Source organism: Emiliania huxleyi (genome assembly GCF_000372725.1).
Source record: "Emiliania huxleyi CCMP1516 unplaced genomic scaffold EMIHUscaffold_287, whole genome shotgun sequence".
In the NCBI taxonomy this organism is placed as follows: Eukaryota; Haptophyta; order Isochrysidales; family Noelaerhabdaceae; genus Emiliania; species Emiliania huxleyi.
In genome coordinates, this window is record NW_005199878.1 from 11,113 (window position 1) to 29,087 (window position 17,975).

Consider the following 17,975-nt stretch of genomic DNA (forward strand, 5'->3'; position numbering starts at 1 on the left):
ATGCGGCACCGGCGACGCATGGCAGGCTGGTCATGACGCAGTTATAGGGTGTTGTGTGCCGTCAGAGAGCGACTCTCTGTGTCTGTGTGTCAGTGATAAGATAGTCAGGGCCGTCCATCAGAGCTCCAGTAAGCTCGGAGACACCCCATTAGTGCGACTCGACCTCTTTGAGTCACTGCCTTCCCAGCGGTTTGGCTGTAGAGCCTCTACAACAAACTCTACAGCAAAATCGCGCTCTACATCGCTCTACATCGGACTCACATCGTCACGCGCCGGATGTAGAGCTCTACAGCTCTACAGCGCTCCAGAGCGCTCTACATCTCTACAGCTCTACAGCGCTCTACACTCTACATCCTCTACACCCTCCCTCAGCCTGCAGTCAAGGGGAAACCCGGTACGCGGGGCTAACCCTCGGAGACCTGTGTTTACTTTACGGCCCTTTCCCTGCGAACGCGCACCCCCGGGGCTAGGGCTCTCTAGCCCGTAACCCGATACCGATCATCCGGCCCGCTGGGTGCGCTTCTCAGCTCCCCGGCCCTGGATGTGAGGTTAATGACTGCACTCCAAGTGCTCCAAGTTATGAATCGCCACCAGAAATGCATCCTGGACATGAGCCCAGAGGCCGAGAGGCTGCTCGGAGGGGAGTTTCGGCTCCATATAGTGGCGCTGGACGAGGAAGGAAGGCTCAAGTCGTTTTGTACCGGATTTCAATGTTAGTGGCAAAACCGCGGAACCGAAAATGATGGCGTTTAATTTCGCGCACCTGCTGTCCTCCGCCTGCGGCGGCGCTCCGCGCCGCTTGGGGCGCCTGCGGCGCCCCTCGCCTGGGCGCGCTGCGCGCGCCTGTTTTTGGGGGGCTACCAGCATCGAAAAAGTGCCATTCTTCCTCCACACCGCCGTGGCGTGGCAGACGGTGAACGAGCTAGCGTGCGGGGAGCAGAGCGGCATTGTGCATGGTGCGGAGTGCATTGCCGTTCTTAACGGAGTCGCTTAGGCGGCTCCGGTGGTGAGCCGGTGTGTGTGCCAGTCCGCGCCAGTCCGCGCCCTTGTCGTGCCAAAGAAAGAAAGAAAACACACAACCCAAGGGAGGGATGGGAGAACGGCACGCCGCCACCACACAGGGATTTTAAGGAGAGGAGTGTGGTGCGCTAGCCGTCGCCCACCCTGGGGAGTCTGCCTCTTCGTATCTCTTTTCGCAGTCTCTCGCCGCTTCTCGCTGCAACCTTCATGCCACCTCGCGGCCGTCCCACTCTCGTCGGTCTCTCCCTTGTCACTTCCTCCTCTGTCGCGTCGTTCTCTTCTGCCTCGTCCTGCGACGCCGCCGCCTGCCGGTCCCTTGTTCTCGCGGCTTCTTTCGCCTTGCGCAACTCCGTCCTCCTCGCGGCGTATCCTGGCCCCTCGAGTCTATCAAGCTCCCCTCGCGCAAGGACCACATTTCTGACTCCCACTCCGATCATTTGCCTTCGCCCGCGTGCCTTCCTGACACGAGGACCCGGCTGGCTCCTCCGCTTGTGGGCCTGCAGCCCTCTGGTTTCCGTTCCATGGGCAAGCTACGAGACTGGCTTCGTGGCGACGGCGACCGCCCGCGCTGGTCGAGGCTGCAGTACGCCGTCGCCGCGTGCGCCGAAGACTTACAGGACGAGCTTCAGGACGAGTGGAACGATTGGACGCCAGACAAGTTCGCGGGGTACGAATCAGGGGACGAGTTCGACTCGTGCAGCGAGTGGGACGACGGCGAGGCCGTCGACCGCGGCTGGGAGTGGCTCGGCTGGTCGCCGACCGACCGCGAGGCAGACGGGCACGGTGACGGAGACGAGAGTGAGGACGAAGGGCCACTGGACGATTCAACCTACGGCGCATGCGACTATCCCCGCCTCACAGACGACCGTCGGCTGCAAGACATGATCGACGCCACACCGTGCGTCGTGACCAGATTCCTGATCGCGCATGGGAAGCAGTTGGCAATGCAGGAGGACGTTTACGGAGACGGGTTTGATGACGGGTTTGAATGGGGCCAGAAGTCCGCACAGGAGGCGGGCCCGAGCGAGGCGCAGGAGGTGGGCCACAGCGAGCAGCGGGCCAAGCGCCAGTGCCACTTCTTCAAGCGGGGGACGTGCCGGAACGGCGACGCCTGCCGTTTCGGGCACTCCTAGAGGCGGAGACGAGACACCAGTTCACGACAAGACAGTCAGCAGGGCGGCGCGCCGCGGCGGCAAGGCGCAGAGACAGGGCAGATAAGGACAAGAGCTGAGCGGCAGACCATCCGGAAACTAAACCCCTCGGCTCGCATGCCGGTGAGAGGGTGCCAGGAGTACCAGGGTTCGGCTGGATAAGAATGGTATACGACGACGCACATGACAGCGCGAGAGCTTCCCGCGGGAACCCCCCCCCCCCCCCCGCGAGACCAACAAGCGAGGACAGCACCCGACAAGACCGGAGAGGGCGTGACAGGACCAAACTTCACAGGAACTCGAACCGAGACAGGGAGCGAGCCCGAGAACGGCGCAGACAGGTTGCAAACGGGTGAGGGTTCACTCGACTGCGGGTCGCGGGATCGGACCGGACCGGAGAAAACACAGGACACAGGACCAGAGCGGACCGGACACCGGATCGGAAGAGACCGAACCCGACAGGATACTGAGCCAAACCAGACTCAAAACTGAGCTAATTGATCAGTAACCTCATTAACCGGAACTTAATTGACGGGAGACGACGAATCAGCGATAACTCGAGACTTACCGGATCAATGCTAACTAATAAATGGAACTGATAACTGGAGAGGACCGATCCGAATCGCACCAAGCCGAACCGAACCGAACCGAACCGAACTGGGGTACCGTGGGGTACCGGACCGAGGACCGCCCCGCGAGCGGCGCCGAACGGTGACTGGACGGGCGCATGGCCCAGAGTCGTGGGACTCGACCGGACAAGACAGGACAAGACAAGACACCGGACCAGAGCCGACCGGAGAAGGCTGGCCGAACCGAACCGAACCGAGCCAAACCGAACTGAAAACTGAGCTAGTTTGTCCGTAACCTAATTAACCGGAACTTGTCGTGCCAAAGAAAGAAAGAAAGAAAACACACAACCCAAGGGAGGGATGGGAGAACGGCACGCCGCCACCACACAGGGATTTTAAGGAGAGGAGTGTGGTGCGCTAGCCGTCGCCCACCCTGGGGAGTCTGCCTCTTCGTATCTCTTTTCGCAGTCTCTCGCCGCTTCTCGCTGCAACCTTCATGCCACCTCGCGGCCGTCCCACTCTCGTCGGTCTCTCCCTTGTCACTTCCTCCTCTGTCGCGTCGTTCTCTTCTGCCTCGTCCTGCGACGCCGCCGCCTGCCGGTCCCTTGTTCTCGCGGCTTCTTTCGCCTTGCGCAACTCCGTCCTCCTCGCGGCGTATCCTGGCCCCTCGAGTCTATCAAGCTCCCCTCGCGCAAGGACCACATTTCTGACTCCCACTCCGATCATTTGCCTACACGTCATGTTGTTGCTCAGGTCCACTCTCTCTTCGAACACTCGTGCCTCTACGGATGATGCCGGCGCTGGGGTCCCCTTCGGGTGCATCGTGACATCTGACAACTGAATTTCCACTGGTTCGTCCTCCCCCGAGTCATCTTCCCCGTCCTCCTTCCGCTCGGCCCTTCGCTCGGTACGTTCGGTGTGGCTCACCCTCCATGCCGTGAACAGGCGCTTTATCCACCCTATATTCTTCTCTCGTTCCTCTGCCCTTGCCTTGGTCTTGTCGTTGTTTCGCACCCATGAGCCATGTCTGTATGGCAATCGAGGCTGCCTTCCCCACTACCTGAAGTTCACTCGTCACCTCTCCCGCGAGCTCCCTTCTCTTTCTTTCGGGTATGGAGTCCGTGAGTGCGGGTAGCGTGCAGGCAATCACGGGTGCTATTTTGTCGTACTCCTCTTCGGCGAGCGCCCCAAATCTAGACCCTTTCGCCTTTAAGGAGGCTGCCCTCGCTCGTCTCAGGAATGTGGCGGTGTCTTTTGAGTCCGGCGCCTCCCGTTCAACTCTTGCTGTCGCCCTCGCTGTGTGTTTGTCGAGCTTCCGCATGAAGTGACGCGCCTCTTCCTTATTTCCAGCGCAGCTGCCGCTCAGTATGTGCGCCAACGACGCCTGTGGTGGCTCATTGTCTTCTTGTTTCCAGTCGTCCCAGTCTTTCAGTTCCCCGCGTCTCCTCCTTGCCTCGCGCGCCTCTTTTGCGACCTCATCCCTAGCCGCTTTGCACGCTCTGCATCCCCAGAACGCACTTCTCGTGGCGGGGCCCCTCATTCCCCGTTTCTTTTCCCCCTCTAGAATACGCCTGTGGTGTTCCCCATGTGGCACCCCGACCTGTTGTCTCACCCTGGCCCCCAAGATCGTTTTGGTCGTCACATTGTGATCCCCGACGTCGTCAAATGTCGCCCGCCTGTCCTTCCCCCCGTTCTCGTCTGGTAATCTCATCTTATTATCCCATCGATGCTTGAGGCTGGCTACTGCCACTTCGCTCCACAACCGTCCCGCCACCCCTGCCGTGTGCGACCCCGGCCTCACTGTCTTTCGATATTGCTCGCACACCCACTCGTGCGCGCTCTTACACATGTGTCCGTACGTCCGTCGGTCCACTATCTCCCTCTTCTCTGCGTTCTCTGCCGCCTCCCTTCGCACCGTGTACATGCATGGCCGCGTCCGCACCGCTTCCCGCACCACTTTCGAGGCGTCCTCCGTGTCGTTATCCCCGAGGTGTGCTGTCGCCACTCTTGTCGTGCCAGTGTGCTGTCCGCGAGTTCGCAGAATTCTTTGTCTTCGGCGATCGAAGGCTGCGGGCTGTCATCGGGCTGTGATGTGGCGTCGGAGACTTTCATGCAGACGGAGCAGCAGCCGTCCGCTGCAGGCAGCAGCGCGCACGCTTGCGAGCACCGCGAAGCGGCTGCCGACGGTGATGCCAGGGCCGGACGTGCAGCTTCGAGGGCCGAGGGTGGGGCCTTTGCGCTCTCCTCCACGTTGGGAGGGGTCCGGCGCGTCTGCGACGGGGCGGTGGGAGTCGGGCTGGGCGCAGACGTACGTGAGCTCGATGCAGCGGTGGGAGAAGGGCAAGGAGCGGCGCATGGAGGAGTTTGGGCACTCGAAGCAGTGGAAGACGCTCTCGTCGCACGAGGCACCCTCTCCCCCTCGCTCCTCGACGCATCCCGTCTCCAAGCCCCCCTCCAGGCGCAGCGAGCCCGTACGGCAGTCCCAGTGGTGAGCAGAGCTCTCTTCTCGCAGGCGTACGAGCAGTACAACCTGCGCAAGCGAGACCTCGCTGGGCTGCCTTTCGTCGCAAAGTACAACGTGTACGGCGCGCCGCGCCACACGCGCTTCTACGTCGTCTTTGACGTGCAGGCTGTCGCCCTCCGCCGCACCGCGGCCGCGCCTCGGCTGCACCTCGCCCGCACTTCTGCGCCCTGACCGCACTCCGGCCGCACCTCGGCCGCACCTCGGCGGCGCCTCGGCTATCTCGGCGATCTCGGCGATCTCGGCTATCTCGGCGATCTCGGGTCTTCGGCGCGCAGGACGCCGCCCTGCGCAAGTGGGGCTCCGCGCAGCTCCTCGAGGCGGCGCTGCAGGAGCGGCGCGCAAAGCGGGACAGGCGCGAGGCGTAGCCGAGGTGTAGCCGAGGTGTAGCCGAGGTGTAGCCGAGGTGCAGCCGAGGTGCAGCCGAGAGGAAGCCGAGTTGCAGCCTAGCCAAGCGGGGCAGGTGGCGTAGCTGCTGGCCGTGTCCCGACCCTCAGCGTGCCGGGCCCTGCAGGCGATTGGCGAGGAGGCAGCCGCCGGTGCTGATGCTGCTGCGGCCCGTCCGGCAGCGAGCGGGCGCACACCGACGCACCATCGCGCTCTTCTTCTCGGAGCCTTCTCGGAGCCCGCCCGGACCCCTGCAGGCCACATCAACGTCGGGTCGCGCGCCGTCTTCGCCGCGATCGTCGGCAACTCTGGCGTCGCGGGCATCAAGTTCGCGGGCTGGATCTGCACGGGCTCTGCGTCGCTGCTCTCCGAGTCGATCCACTCGATCGCTGACCTCGGCAACCAGGCGACCTCCTCGCACCCGCGCTGCAGTCTATGCTCAATCTCGGCTCACTCTGTCCGGGGCATGTCTGCAGGTCCTCCTCGCCGTCGGGCTGCAGCAGTCGCTCCGCGTCGCAGACGAGCAGCGGCCGTACGGGTATGGCTTCGAGGTCTACGTCTGGGCAATGATCTCCGGCGTCGACATCGCGTCGCCTGCGCTGCAGCTGGAGCTTCCTCCCAGCCTGCTCCGGACCACCGTCTAGGCGTTTCGACCTTCATTCTCGGCGCGGGCGCGTCGGTGCAGCACGGGCGTCTCTCTGCCGACTCTCTAGGAAGTGTCTACGAAGTGTCGAGGAAGTGTCTAGGTGCAGCACGGGCGTCTCTCTGCCGACACGCCTCTCCGTCCTCTCGCTCACCGCCGGCAGCGCGGCGCAGGTGTACCACGGCGTCTCGTGCTTGCTCGCGCCGCACGAGATCGACTCTCTGCCGACGGCGCTCGGCGTGCTCCTCGCGGCGGGCCGTGCTCGATGGGGGTCGCGCCGTCGCGTGGCTTGGCCATGACGTGTCCCCGACACGTCCCTCCCAGGCGGGCGTGCTCGAGGGGTACACTCTCTCCGTCGCGTGGCACGAGATGCAGGCGTGATCACCCGAGATTGCACGAGACTGCACGAGACTGCACACTCTCCGTCGCGTGGCACGAGATGCAGGCGTGATCACCCGAGATTGCACGAGATTGCACGAGACTGCACACTCTCCGTCGCGTGGCACGAGATGCTGCCGGCGCGTGTCTCCGCGCCGCCAGCACATACACAGCCGCCGGCCGCGAGGCGAGCGCCCCTTCACGGGCGCTGCGATGGGGTTCGCAGGTCGAGGCGCGCAAGGCGGAGATGACGCCGCTGCAGTACCTCAGCAGAGGCGCCCGCTCGTACCCCGCTCTGGCGGCTCGAGGCGTCGTCACGGCCGCAGCCGTGAGCAGGCACCGACCCGCTCAACCCCGCCGTCCTGCTCGAGGACTCGGTGGCTGTCGTCGGGGTCGGCATCGCCGCTGCGGGCGTCGGCGTCTCGCTTGTGACTGCCACTCGCCCGAGTTTTCCCTGAGCCTTCTCGGAGCTTTCCTGCAGGCGTCGGCCTCACGCACGTGACTGGCCGCCCTGCTCCTGCGGCGCCGCGAGGAGTGGGTGTGGAGCGTCGCCTCTCCACCCCTCCAGCTGTGAGCAGGCAACCCGGTCTACGACGCCGCCGGCTCGATCGCCGTCGGGGGACTGATGGGCGCCGTCGCCATCTTCATCATCAACCGGAGCCAGACCTCCTCGGCAGGGCGGCGGCTCGTGCGCCTTCCCCCGACCCTCCCCCGACCCTTCCTGCACAGGAACCGCACCTTCCTTGGCCAGTCGGTGCCGCGCCGCACCCGCGACGTCGTCCGCACGCTCGAGGCGCCGCGAGATGGCGCCGACACGTCCGGGACACGTCCGGGACGCCCCCCCGAGACACTCTGTAGGCGGACGAGATGGTCCTGACGGTGCAGGACGTCAAGTCGGTGCTGGTGGGGCCGCAGAGCGCGCGCTTCAAGGCCGAGATCCACTTCAACCCGCAGCTGCTCTCGGACAAGTACCTCGCCGCGCACAACAACCTGCGCGAGGTGCACAAGACGTGCCGCGCGGTCGAGACGGAGGAGGACGCGAAGCGACTCTTCGAGCGGTCCGCCGTCTTCCTCCTCGCGACTCTCTCCATCGAGGCGGCAGCGCCGGCCGCCCTCACGCGACGTGCCCACAAGCAGCAGCCGCGGGACCTTCCTTCGGCCTCGCCCCACACACCGCAGACACGGGCACGCAGAGTGATTTCGCCGCTCTCCTCGCCGCAGGTAGACCGGCTGGAGCACATCGTGCGCACGGCGTACCCAGAGTTCAAATACATAGACTTGGAGGTGTTGTGACGGGCAGCGGCGAGCCGAGGCGCGGGCTCGACCGCGGTGCGCGTGCTCTGGGGTTGATGTGTGCGGGCCATGAGCCATGTCCTGGGGGAGCTTTCAGCGAATTTAAATTTTAATGAATGGACGAGAGTCGAGAGTCGACGAGAGACGCGCACGGCGCGGGGCCCATCCGCTGAGCACCGGTTTGACAGTAAAAAGCGACACCCCGACTGCGGCGCGACAGCGCCTCCGCACCCCTGACAGTGGTCAGTGGACAGCGCCCGCGGACCGCCGGGGCTCCCCCGCCCGGGCGGCCGCAGAACGGCCCAACGGCTCGGGGGTGAAGGAAAATCCTCACGGGGGGAGCCTGAGCAGAGCGGACAACGGCTGTAGGGCTCTTTATCAAGATACGTTCTGGTGTTTCTTAGCTCCGAGTAGAGGGGGCGCTCTCCGCGCTGCTAGGGGGAACCCAAAAAGCGCAGTGCGCAGCAATTGCGAATTGGTGCGCAGACCAACCCTCGGCGAGACCCGTGAGTTTACTTGCTTCGTTTATGGCGATATGGCCCCTCGGCTCCCCCCTGCACGAACGCGCACCCCCCCCCCCCCCCCAGCACCTAGCACGTAGCAGGATCTCTCTTGCCCGTAGCCCGATCCCGATCATCCGGCCCACACACTGCTCACTGGGTGCGCTTCTCAGGACTCAGCTCCCCCCCCCCGCCCCCTGGGTGTGTGAGGCTGATGACGCTGCACTCCAACGTCCAAGAGCGGTCCAAGTGCTCCAACGTCCAACCGTGCCCCGCCCCCGCGCTTTCTCTCTCCTCTCTGGGCGACCGTCTGGGCACTGGGGCCCCGTGGAGCGTGGCACCTTGCTCCTTGCGGGTGCGCGTGGTGGCCGTGTGCCCGTGTGGCGAGGGTGGAGAGAGCGCGCGCGAGAGCCGACGGAGAGAGTTCGCGCATCGCGCGGCGGCCGGCGCCGCGCTGTGTGCATTCCGCGCGTGGAGCCGCGGAGGTGGGAGGATCCATCCGCGAGACCGCACGAGAGGGTCGGATTGTCAGTCATCGAAATCTCTAGTCTTTCTTAGAGATTGAGAGGAGTGAGACCTGAAGATTTCAGGGCAGATCTCAGTCTCTAGTCCCGCCCTTGAGATCTCCCAAATCTTCGTCGAGACTTCAGCCACGAAATCTCAGTCTTCCCGTCGCTCGGTGTGAGTTTCTAGAGGAAACGCGTGAGATCTCAAATGGCGAAGATTCCTTTTCGCTTTGGGAGTTTGAGATTTCGATGAGGGGTGGGAGAGACTGAGACTGCAAGCAAGAGAGATTCCGTTTTCGATGCAGAATGCTGTGAACTTCCTCAACCTTCCAACGCCTTTATCTCGCTTCGTTCGAAAAACATCATTTCGGGACCCCCGAAATCTACTCGTTTAGGGCAGCGTGACTCGAGATTTGAGATTGAGACTGAAAGAGGCACGCTCGGCTTGCAATGCTTGCGCCGCCGCCGCCGCCCATCTCGCCGCCGCCTGAGGCGGTTCTCCACGAAGCTGTGGCCGCTCGAGAGTGAGGATGAGATCGTCGCGCTTCTCCTCGGCATGGCCCGCTACCCAGTCGACACACCCGATCGCGCAGAGGTCATCGCTGCCGACATGCAAACAAAGCACGCGTCCACGACCATCAACGTCCTCGTCAGCAGCATCGAGAGCGAGGCGGGCATCAGCGCTCTCGTGGATCTTCTCGACCCCATGCGCTCCCATGAGCAGGAGAAGTCCACGCCGCTCCACCTGGTCCCTTGAGTTCTGCGCCGTCTGCGCTTTGCAAGGGCAGAAGGTGCGCCTTGTGGTCAGCGACGAGCCCGTCCGTCCAACCGTATACTGCACGCACGGGCGCTTTGGCGGGCTCCTCTACTGCAAGCGCTGCCCAGATTGCCGCGCCAAGCACAACCTCTCATATGCCGAGGAGTCGCTCGGCTGGCTCAGGGCAAGCAGGTGCCGTATGACGGCGCGATGGATCGGACTCGCAAGTACGTCCAGCTGTCGCGAGACATCATCTTTGAGGGCGAGATGCTGTGGCGCCTCGACACGCAGATGCTCCACTCGCACACCGGCTTTGAGCCGTACGCCAAGGAGTGGACGACCTTTGCCGACGAGCCCGCGCCGCAGCTGGTCGAGCCTTTGCGGATAGCGCTGTCCCTCTCATCTAATTCGGCGTAGACCGCGCGCGCAGCGCGCTCCGTGTTTGCAGACCGCCCTGGCGGACTCGTTTACACTTCCAAGCTCAAGCCAGGCGCCGCAGGCCATAAAGAGGAGCGCAGATTAAAATGGCGCCGCAGGCTCCCCGGGCCCCAAATCTCAATCTCAAATCTCAATCTCAAATCTCAGACCTCGGGAGGTGTGCATAAACCAGACACCACTATGTTATATCATAGGATATAACATACTGAGATACCAGGCTCTTCCCTGGCATATCAGCTATCAAGAAACCGTCTGACTTATAGGAGGAGGAGCTCTGTATTCTGCTTTTTCGACACATCCCACAGAAAACATCCGGGCCATGGGAATATCGGTCCAGACACTCTGGGTTCTGGTTTTTCGAGGTGTGAACGATCTCCCCGTGGAGGGGTCATTCCGGCGGAATGACCTTTCATTAACTAATCGGATTCCGAATGGGTCGAACGGGAGTACTAAGACAGCAGCATGTTCTGGGTGGGAGGAACCCTTGGGGGGAACCGTTTTATCGCTCCAGGCATTGGTTTCTGGTTTCTGGTTTCTGCTCCGAAAGCGAGGTTGGCGGCGCGCCGCGCTGCCACGCACTTTTGTGGCTCACGGGAGGGAGGCCTGCGATGCGGTCGAGTCCGCCAGGCTGCCGCGATCCCGAGCGGAAACGCCGTGGCAGCCAACATGGCTGCCTCGTGCATCGGACGCCGACCGGCGGGGCCGTTGAGCTTGTCATGCCCAAGCCCTGAAAGGCTGAGCTGTGAAAGGCAGGCGTTGTGCGAGTGTTTTGAGTACCTATCACCTATCAATAGAGTGTTTGGATCTACTCTGTTGGAGACAGAAAGAAGCTCTATCACAACGTCGGCGGAGCGGCCAATGCGCGCGGCGATCTTGAGGGCACCACCAGGAGCTGGCAAGGCCTCATCGCACGCTACCGCACGTGCCGATCCGTGCCGAGAATTACCCGCACCCGGCGTTGACAACCTCAGCTTAACACTCATCATCAGTCGCGACCAATCGGAGCAGAAACCAGAAACCAGAACAAAATGCATGCCGCTTTTTGCTGTTCCCACTTGAAAAAAAATCGGATGGGGAACCTGTTCATTGGCCGGAATGAGCTCATTAGGACGAAGCGGGAGATGTATTCACACCGCAGAAACCAGACCCACAGGCAGATCCCACGGGAAATCGAGGCGGGTGTCCCAGAAAACAGATCCCAGAAAAAACAGAGCGCGCCGCAGAAACCGACCGACCCCTGGGTTTTCGGCTATGGGAAACCGCCATGGGAAACCGCAGCAGAAACCCTATGGGAAACCGAGGTCTGGTGTCTGCTTTGTGCACGAATGCCTCGGACCTCAATCTCACTGCAGGTCAAACCAGCCCAACCCTTCTAGAAGCTTCGAGGCTCTTGTCTCAGTATTCACGCCGCAAATCTCCAAATCTCAGCTCTCAAATCTCTAGGTTGGAGGCCGTCCAAATCTTCAGTCTCAAATCTTGAATCTCGAGCGAACTCGACCGCAGATTCCTTTTGGTGTGGGAAATCTCATTCTCCAAGTCTCTGGTCTCTAATCTCAAAGTCTCCCACCGGAGGGGGAGGCTGAGTGACTGAGGTCTCAAATCTCAAATCTCTGGTCTCAAATCTCTGGGTAGCACTGTAGACCCGAGTGGAGTCTTTCAAATCTTTAAGCTCTCAATCTCTAAAAAAGACTAGAGATTTCAATTACTCCGGATTGTCGGGGAGTGGTGGTCTGGTGTGTGGTGCACTGGTAGGACTGGAGCGGGACCCCCCAACCGAGAGCGACGGTATACTGTAAACAAGCGCAGTCAGTTTCCCTGTCATGTTACATGCGGCATGTGGCTGAGAGCTAGCCTCTACACAGCTGACGAGTACGCGAGTACGCGGCGCTCCGAAGACAGAGCATGTCGAGGAAGTAGTGCGGTCCCGTCCGTGTCAACGCTTGAGCCACGGCGAGTCCTTTGGAAACTCGAGGGACTTGAGGTAGTCCTTGACGCCGCGCGAGCCGCCGTCGTACGGGTCGCCCTCGTTCTCCATCGGCGCGCCTGGCACGGTGCAGGGTCGTCTGATCGCCGAGGGCCGCAAGCGCGCGGGGCGAGGCGGGTCTGCGCGCCGGGCCGTGCAAACTGCAGGATCACGTCGTTGGTCCTCGTCTTGCTGAATTTTGGCTCGTTGGAGCCGATCGCACCTGCTCCATAGGCATGGCATGAGAGCCGCGCCTGCCACACGGCCCGCCGTCCCCCGCGCGGCGGCCTCACCCATGATGGTGTCGAAGTCGAGGAAGCGGGACGGTATCACCTTCCGCTCGAAAGTGCCGTCGCGACCCATGCAGGCCGTGGTCGCGAGGAGCGCGTCTCCGGCGCTGATGACGCCGCTCTGCTCCGCGTTGCCGCCCTCGACGAGGTACTGTACAACGACACCGCCGTCGCTCCCCTCCTCAAAAGCAATGCCCAGCGGCTTGTCGAGCTTCACCTCGTAGCAGTCCTTTGGCAGCTCGAAGAGGGCCGGGTAGGCATCGCGGTCCTCCTGCGGGTACTCCTTTACGAAGTCGATCCAGCCGCTGTAGTACGAGCCGAAGCCCTTTCCAAACTCCATGGCGGGCGGCAGAGGCTGGCGGGCTGCTGCGGGATAGCCAGTGCGGAGAGCTGCCGGTGCGCACCGGAAGCCGGCGGAGGGCGCGACCAGGAGGAGCGAGAGGATGGATCTCAAGGCAGTAGGCATCGTAAGTCAGTGCCGCCTGCCTCGCGCTGTTGCCTGTTGCTTCGCAGCCGCTGCCGTCGTTGCCGATGCTCGTTCCCTAAGCCCTCGTCCGAGAATCCCGAAAAAAGAATTCCTGGTTTTCCCTGGGCGAATGATCGGAGTGGGAGTCAGAAATGTGGTCCTTGCGCGAGGGGAGCTCGATAGACTCGAGGGGCCAGGATACGCCGCGAGGAGGACGGAGTTGCGCCGAAAGGCGAAAGAAGCCGCGAGAACAAGGGACCGCGGCAGGCGGCGGCGCCGCACGACGATGGCGGCGAATTATACAACCTCCGGGCCTAACAACCCGGACTGGCTCGAGGCGGACCCCGAGGGGACGCTCGGGCGTGACTACCCCTGGGGTGGGATACAGCGACAGGGACCGCGGCACCGCCCGTGGGCTTCCGATCGTTGGGAACCCAGAGAAGCGCACCGGCGGGAATTACACAACCACGGCGCTTGTCGGCCCTCCGGAGACATGGTCCTGCGGAGCATCTGACCATGATGGCAGAGCGCGAACGCTGCGAGCCACGTCGAGATTCATACCGCGGGGGCGCACGTTCCTGCGGGCATGCATGAGACATACGATATCGAGGAGGTCCCCGGCGCGGACTATGATCCCCGCCACGGGTCACGAGACCCCGGCGCGCAATGGCGCTCCGTACCACCGCCAAGCGACGACACGTACGGCGTACCCGACAGGGGTGCCCTTGAACGAGACCAGTTGTAGCTGCAGAGCCAGCCACTCCTGACGCCGGGTGCCCAGAGCGACGGCGTCTGGACGGGCGTTGCGGCCCTTAGGGTACCCCTAGGCTTAAAAGGGTGGGCCCTGGGGTGCCTGCGGCTTAAACGGCTTAAAACCTGCCATGGCAGGTTTTAAGAGCTGCTGGGCCGCCGATTCCTTTGGGGTACCCTAAGTTGCGGCCGGCGGCCGTGCTCTCTACACACGGAAGCCCCCGGCATTGGCCGAGGTGCACAAGCACGTGCCGCGGCGCGGCTCGGCGAGCCCTCCGCAGCGGACTGCAGAGGAGGAGGCGCAGAAGGGAAGGTCCCTTCAGACACGGGAGATCGCTACGTCGACTTCGACGGCGCGTCCCACGGGCCCGTGAGGCGGGCGGACCACACCGAGCTCGCGAAGGCGCGGGCGGAGATCGAGTGCCTCCGGGTGACGCTCGAGATGCATCGGGATAGGGAGCGAGCGCAAACCCTCGGGGCCCGCGCCCGCGACCTCGACCGCGAGGCGAAGATGCTCTTCAGAGCGATGGAGACCGAGGCCGAGACAGAAACCAAGATCACCGCCACCACCACCTCGGCGGCGGCGGCGCGCGGGCTGCCCGCGCGCGGCGCGCCGCCCCGGGGACGTTGGGGGCCCCGCCGCAAACCCCGTGCACCACCCTCCCAGCGGGCGAGTCAACCACCCCCGCGCGGCCGAGCAATCAGCGCCTCCAAGCGCGGCCGCGTGCATCGCCGGTAGGAAGACCGGCGGGCCGCTCTACGGCGCGGCGGCCCCCGGTGGCGGCGGTCGGGCCGGGCTCGAAGCCGGCTTCGAGCCCGCCGACCCCGCCGCGCGCCTTCCGCAACCCTCGGGCCCTCACCCGGCCACCCATCGGGAACCCCCGCCCCGTGACAGACGCGGCTTCCTCAGAAGCCGTCGCCACCCTCGCCACACAGCGAATTCAGAAGCCGTCATAGCTCATACTTCACAAGACGAAAACAGGAAAATTCCATCGGCATCGCGCACAAACACTGTCGAAAAGAATTTAGCGAGGGAAATTAGCGGCCCCGACCCCCGAAAAGTACCGCGGCTCTCATCGTCCTTCCAACCGACTCAACGAAGAAGACACACACGCACACACACTCTCTCACACATGTGTAAACTCGACAAGCTGTCGCACAGAGATGCATCTCGGCCAGCCTGAGACTCTTCCCCGTCCACGCGCATCCCCTGGGGGGGTTGGGCGACTGCAGCTGGGTGAAGCTGAAGGCGCTGAATCGTGGCGCTGAACGAATGACCCGATCGTACAGCGGCGCTACTTGACGAAGCTAACGTCTCCCAGCACGCCCGCCACGCGCGCGAATCGCGCGTCTAGCTCCGCCTGTATCTCGGCCGGGCTGTGCCCCAGCCTCGCCCACTCCCGCACCTGCCGCAGCAGGTCGTCGTAGAGGGTTAGGGTTCGGGTTCGGGTTCGGGTTCGGGTTAGGGTTAGGGTTAGGTCCCGCACCTGCCGCAGCAGGTCGTCGTACAGCACCGCGGTGCAGACGATGTTGAGCGCGGGCTTCTCGCCCGCGGGCAGCCGCTCGACCAGCTCCTCGACCAGCTCCGCGTGCCGGCTGTGCGCCTCGTCGTGCGCGTCCTCGAGCGCGTCGACGGACTCCGCGCGGTCGAGCAGCGCGCAGCAGCGCCGCACGTCCACCAGGCCGCGCAAGCCCTTGCGCGGCGCGACGAGCGCCTGGACCGAAGCGATGGTCTGCGCCGTCGACATGCAGTGCACCAGCCGCGGCAGCCGCTCCAGCGGCGCCGCGTCCCGGTCTCTCGGCCGAACGGCCGCGACTTCGAGCTCCTCCGCCTCCACCGGGTCCATCACCGTGTAGCCAAAGGGCTTCAATACGCGCCCCAGCGCGTTGAAACGCTCCGGCGAGTCGCTCTCCACCACGATCGTGTTCCCTATGGCAAGTGGCCCAGACATGGAGCGGGCCCGATCGCGAACGAGACTCCTACACGCTCGTGTTGCCCGGCAGGCTGCTGCCCCTGCCGCCGCCCCCGCCCGCCGCCCCCACCGGCCGCCCGCCGCCCTCGATCTGCCGCTGCAGAGCCGCGATGCGTGCCTCGCGAGCCCCGCACTGGAAGTCGGGCTTGCCGCACACCTCTGCGCACCAGCGCAAGACCTCGCCGATCACGGGCGCCTGGCTGTCGATGAGGACGTCCGCCTGGGGCAGCCTTTCCTCTCTCGCTATGCAGTCTCTCACTATGCAGTCTCTATAGGACCGCGTCTAGGGACTGTCCTGGTGCAGACGACCGCTCCTCTCGCGCAGAAGCTCTGAGCAGTCTGTAGGTGCCCTCTAGGAGGTGTCCTGGTGCAGCCGGTCGATCCGCTCTCGCAGCGTGCGCGTCCGCTCCGCCTCGCGCGCGCGCGGGTTGCCAAGCACCACGCGGAAGTTGCGAAAGGGCTTGGCCTGCGGCGTCGAGCGCTGCCACAGCCTCGCGGCACGCCGGATGCGGAGGAAAGCCTGCGACGCGTCCTCCATGGTCAGGTCGGCCTGCTTGGCCGAGAGGGCGAGGCTCGCCTCCGAGTTGGTCAGGTCCGCCTGCACATGAGAGCTCCGACGACTCCATCGGAAGGCTCCGCCTCTGGCTCGCCTCCGACGCTGGTCAGGTCTGGCTGCACGTGTCGCGGACGTGTCGCGGACGTGTCGCGGACGTGTCGTGGGCTAGATCTCGGCTAGTCTCGCCTCGAGGTAGAGGAGCCTCCTCGGAAGTGTCTCGCAAGTGTCTCGGAAGTGTCTCGGCTATGTCTCGCCTCGAGGTAGAGGAGCCTCCTCGGAAGTGTCTCGCAAGTGTCTCGGAAGTGTCTCGGCTATGTCTCGCCTCGAGGTAGAGGAGCCTCCGGCCGGTGGTTGTGGTGAGGAAGAAGTCCGCGTTCCACGGGAAGGCGTGCCACGAGCGAGGGAGCGAGTACGACCCCTCGGAGACCTGCAGCCGCGATGCAGCCGCGATGCAGCCGAGTTGCAGCCGAGATACGGCCGAGGTACAGCCGAGGTACAGCCGCCCTCGGAGACCTGCCAGTAGACCGGCTCGCGCAGGGCACGCGAGTGGGCGTGGATCAGCGTCGCAACTGCGGCCGGCCGCTCGAAGACCGGCACGATGTGCGGCCCGTACCGCAGCAGCGACACCTCGGTCACGTCCGACTGCCGGCCGCACAGCCGGATGATCCGCTGCTCGATCCCGGGGAAGAGTGGCTCGCGTCCCAGCCGCACGCGCCTGGACACGGCGCAAGCGGCGTCGCGGACGTGCCGCGGACGTGTCTCGGCGAGCTGCCGCAACTCGCTCGCGAAAGTCGTCTGCGGCGCGCATGCCGAGCGAGACGGAGCGAAGCACCTGTTTTCGAGGCGAGAGCGCTCTGGGCTTGCCGTGGCCGTGCGCGAGGCGGAGAGCACGGCACTTGCGAGAGGAAGAGGGTGGTCGCAATCAGCGAGCGAACGGCGCAGAGGCCGGTGACCTGGAGCAGCCCGCGCGCGCACTCGGGCTCGGACGGCGCCACGCCCGTGGCGATGGACGGGCGCAGGACCGCCGCGGGCTCGAGGCCCATCGCCGTGGCTATCGTGACTGGGTCCTGCATCCCCCACACCGCTGAGACCATCGTCTGCTCGTAGGCATACCGGAGGAGAAAGTGAGCCGCCGTAGGCATGTCGGCGCCCCAGATGCCCGCCTTGAGCACCACGCTGCCCTCCACCAGACCAACCTACGACGACGGACCGAGCTGCGGCTGAGATCGCATCTCTGGCCCCACCCCCCTCTGCGTGCCCGTTTGGGGCACAGACCGAGTAGATGGCGGCGATGCTCAGCCCGAGCATGGCCGCGCTCTCGGGCCGCGCGATCGCGTGCAGGATGGAATGAGTGAGCCGCGTGAAGCGCGTCAGCTCCGCCCCTCGCGTGCCGCTGATCTCCGCTGCCAGGGACGGGAACTCATCCGACGGCTTGGCGCCTGATATGCTTCCCGGGCAGAGGTCACAGGAGGCGGCGCCGGATGCGGTGCGTGGGTATCGACGGGAAGTCGCTGTTTCAGTGCGTCCTCCCATCCATGCTCCCTCGCACTATGGCCCTAGACCACGCTTCCTCGCACCGTCCCAGAAGAGCGTCACCGGCAGGCGGCCCTTCATGCTGGCGGGCTGCTCGCCGCCGAGATGGTCGAAGCGGCACGCAGCGGCGGCGAAGTGGCGGCTGCTCACCGCCAGATGGCGTGCAGGCCGCAGCATGCCACCCAGCGCCGACGGCCGCAACATGCGACCAGCCAATCGGCCCTAGGGCGGTCGACTGCAGCGAGGTCTCGTGAGAAGAAGAAACGGAATGACGACGGCGC

At 64.1% G+C, this 17,975-nt stretch overlaps 6 protein-coding genes across 6 annotated transcripts; 3 read left to right on the forward strand and 3 right to left on the reverse strand.

The window, feature by feature from the left end:
- Window positions 1-1,541: 1,541 nt before the first annotated feature.
- Window positions 1,542-2,153, forward strand: EMIHUDRAFT_116298 (Hypothetical protein; the record flags this gene model as incomplete). Its single annotated transcript, XM_005775997.1, has 1 exon — window positions 1,542-2,153. One exon carries the CDS (start codon window positions 1,542-1,544, stop codon window positions 2,151-2,153), a length of 612 nt encoding a protein of 203 aa, XP_005776054.1.
- Window positions 2,154-3,528: 1,375 nt separating this feature from the next.
- On the forward strand, window positions 3,529-6,292 carry EMIHUDRAFT_239338 (hypothetical protein; the record flags this gene model as incomplete). The annotated part of the gene is made up of 6 exons (XM_005775998.1): window positions 3,529-3,556; window positions 4,807-5,048; window positions 5,253-5,363; window positions 5,776-5,800; window positions 5,906-6,079; window positions 6,168-6,292. The coding sequence occupies 6 exons, from the start codon at window positions 3,529-3,531 to the stop codon at window positions 6,290-6,292; spliced, it is 705 nt and encodes a 234-aa protein (XP_005776055.1).
- A 590-nt stretch (window positions 6,293-6,882) lies between these two features.
- On the forward strand, window positions 6,883-7,962 carry EMIHUDRAFT_239339 (hypothetical protein; the record flags this gene model as incomplete). The annotated part of the gene is made up of 5 exons (XM_005775999.1): window positions 6,883-6,895; window positions 7,006-7,116; window positions 7,248-7,423; window positions 7,528-7,792; window positions 7,895-7,962. The coding sequence occupies 5 exons, from the start codon at window positions 6,883-6,885 to the stop codon at window positions 7,960-7,962; spliced, it is 633 nt and encodes a 210-aa protein (XP_005776056.1).
- Window positions 7,963-12,096: 4,134 nt separating this feature from the next.
- Window positions 12,097-12,882, reverse strand: EMIHUDRAFT_116300 (hypothetical protein; the record flags this gene model as incomplete). The annotated part of the gene is made up of 2 exons (XM_005776000.1): window positions 12,097-12,206; window positions 12,420-12,882. The coding sequence occupies 2 exons, from the start codon at window positions 12,880-12,882 to the stop codon at window positions 12,097-12,099; spliced, it is 573 nt and encodes a 190-aa protein (XP_005776057.1).
- Window positions 12,883-14,698: 1,816 nt separating this feature from the next.
- On the reverse strand, window positions 14,699-15,505 carry EMIHUDRAFT_444033 (hypothetical protein; the record flags this gene model as incomplete). The annotated part of the gene is made up of 2 exons (XM_005776001.1): window positions 14,699-15,038; window positions 15,120-15,505. Coding segments are annotated over 2 exons (484 nt in total), but the record flags the coding sequence as incomplete, so codon positions are not given.
- A 452-nt stretch (window positions 15,506-15,957) lies between these two features.
- On the reverse strand, window positions 15,958-17,902 carry EMIHUDRAFT_457938 (hypothetical protein; the record flags this gene model as incomplete). Its single annotated transcript, XM_005776002.1, has 5 exons — window positions 17,739-17,902; window positions 17,437-17,600; window positions 17,058-17,357; window positions 16,675-16,956; window positions 15,958-16,203 (listed from the first exon to the last, which is right to left on the reverse strand). Exons 1-5 carry the CDS (start codon window positions 17,896-17,898, stop codon window positions 15,958-15,960), a joined length of 1,152 nt encoding a protein of 383 aa, XP_005776059.1. The 5' UTR covers window positions 17,899-17,902.
- Window positions 17,903-17,975: the final 73 nt, after the last annotated feature.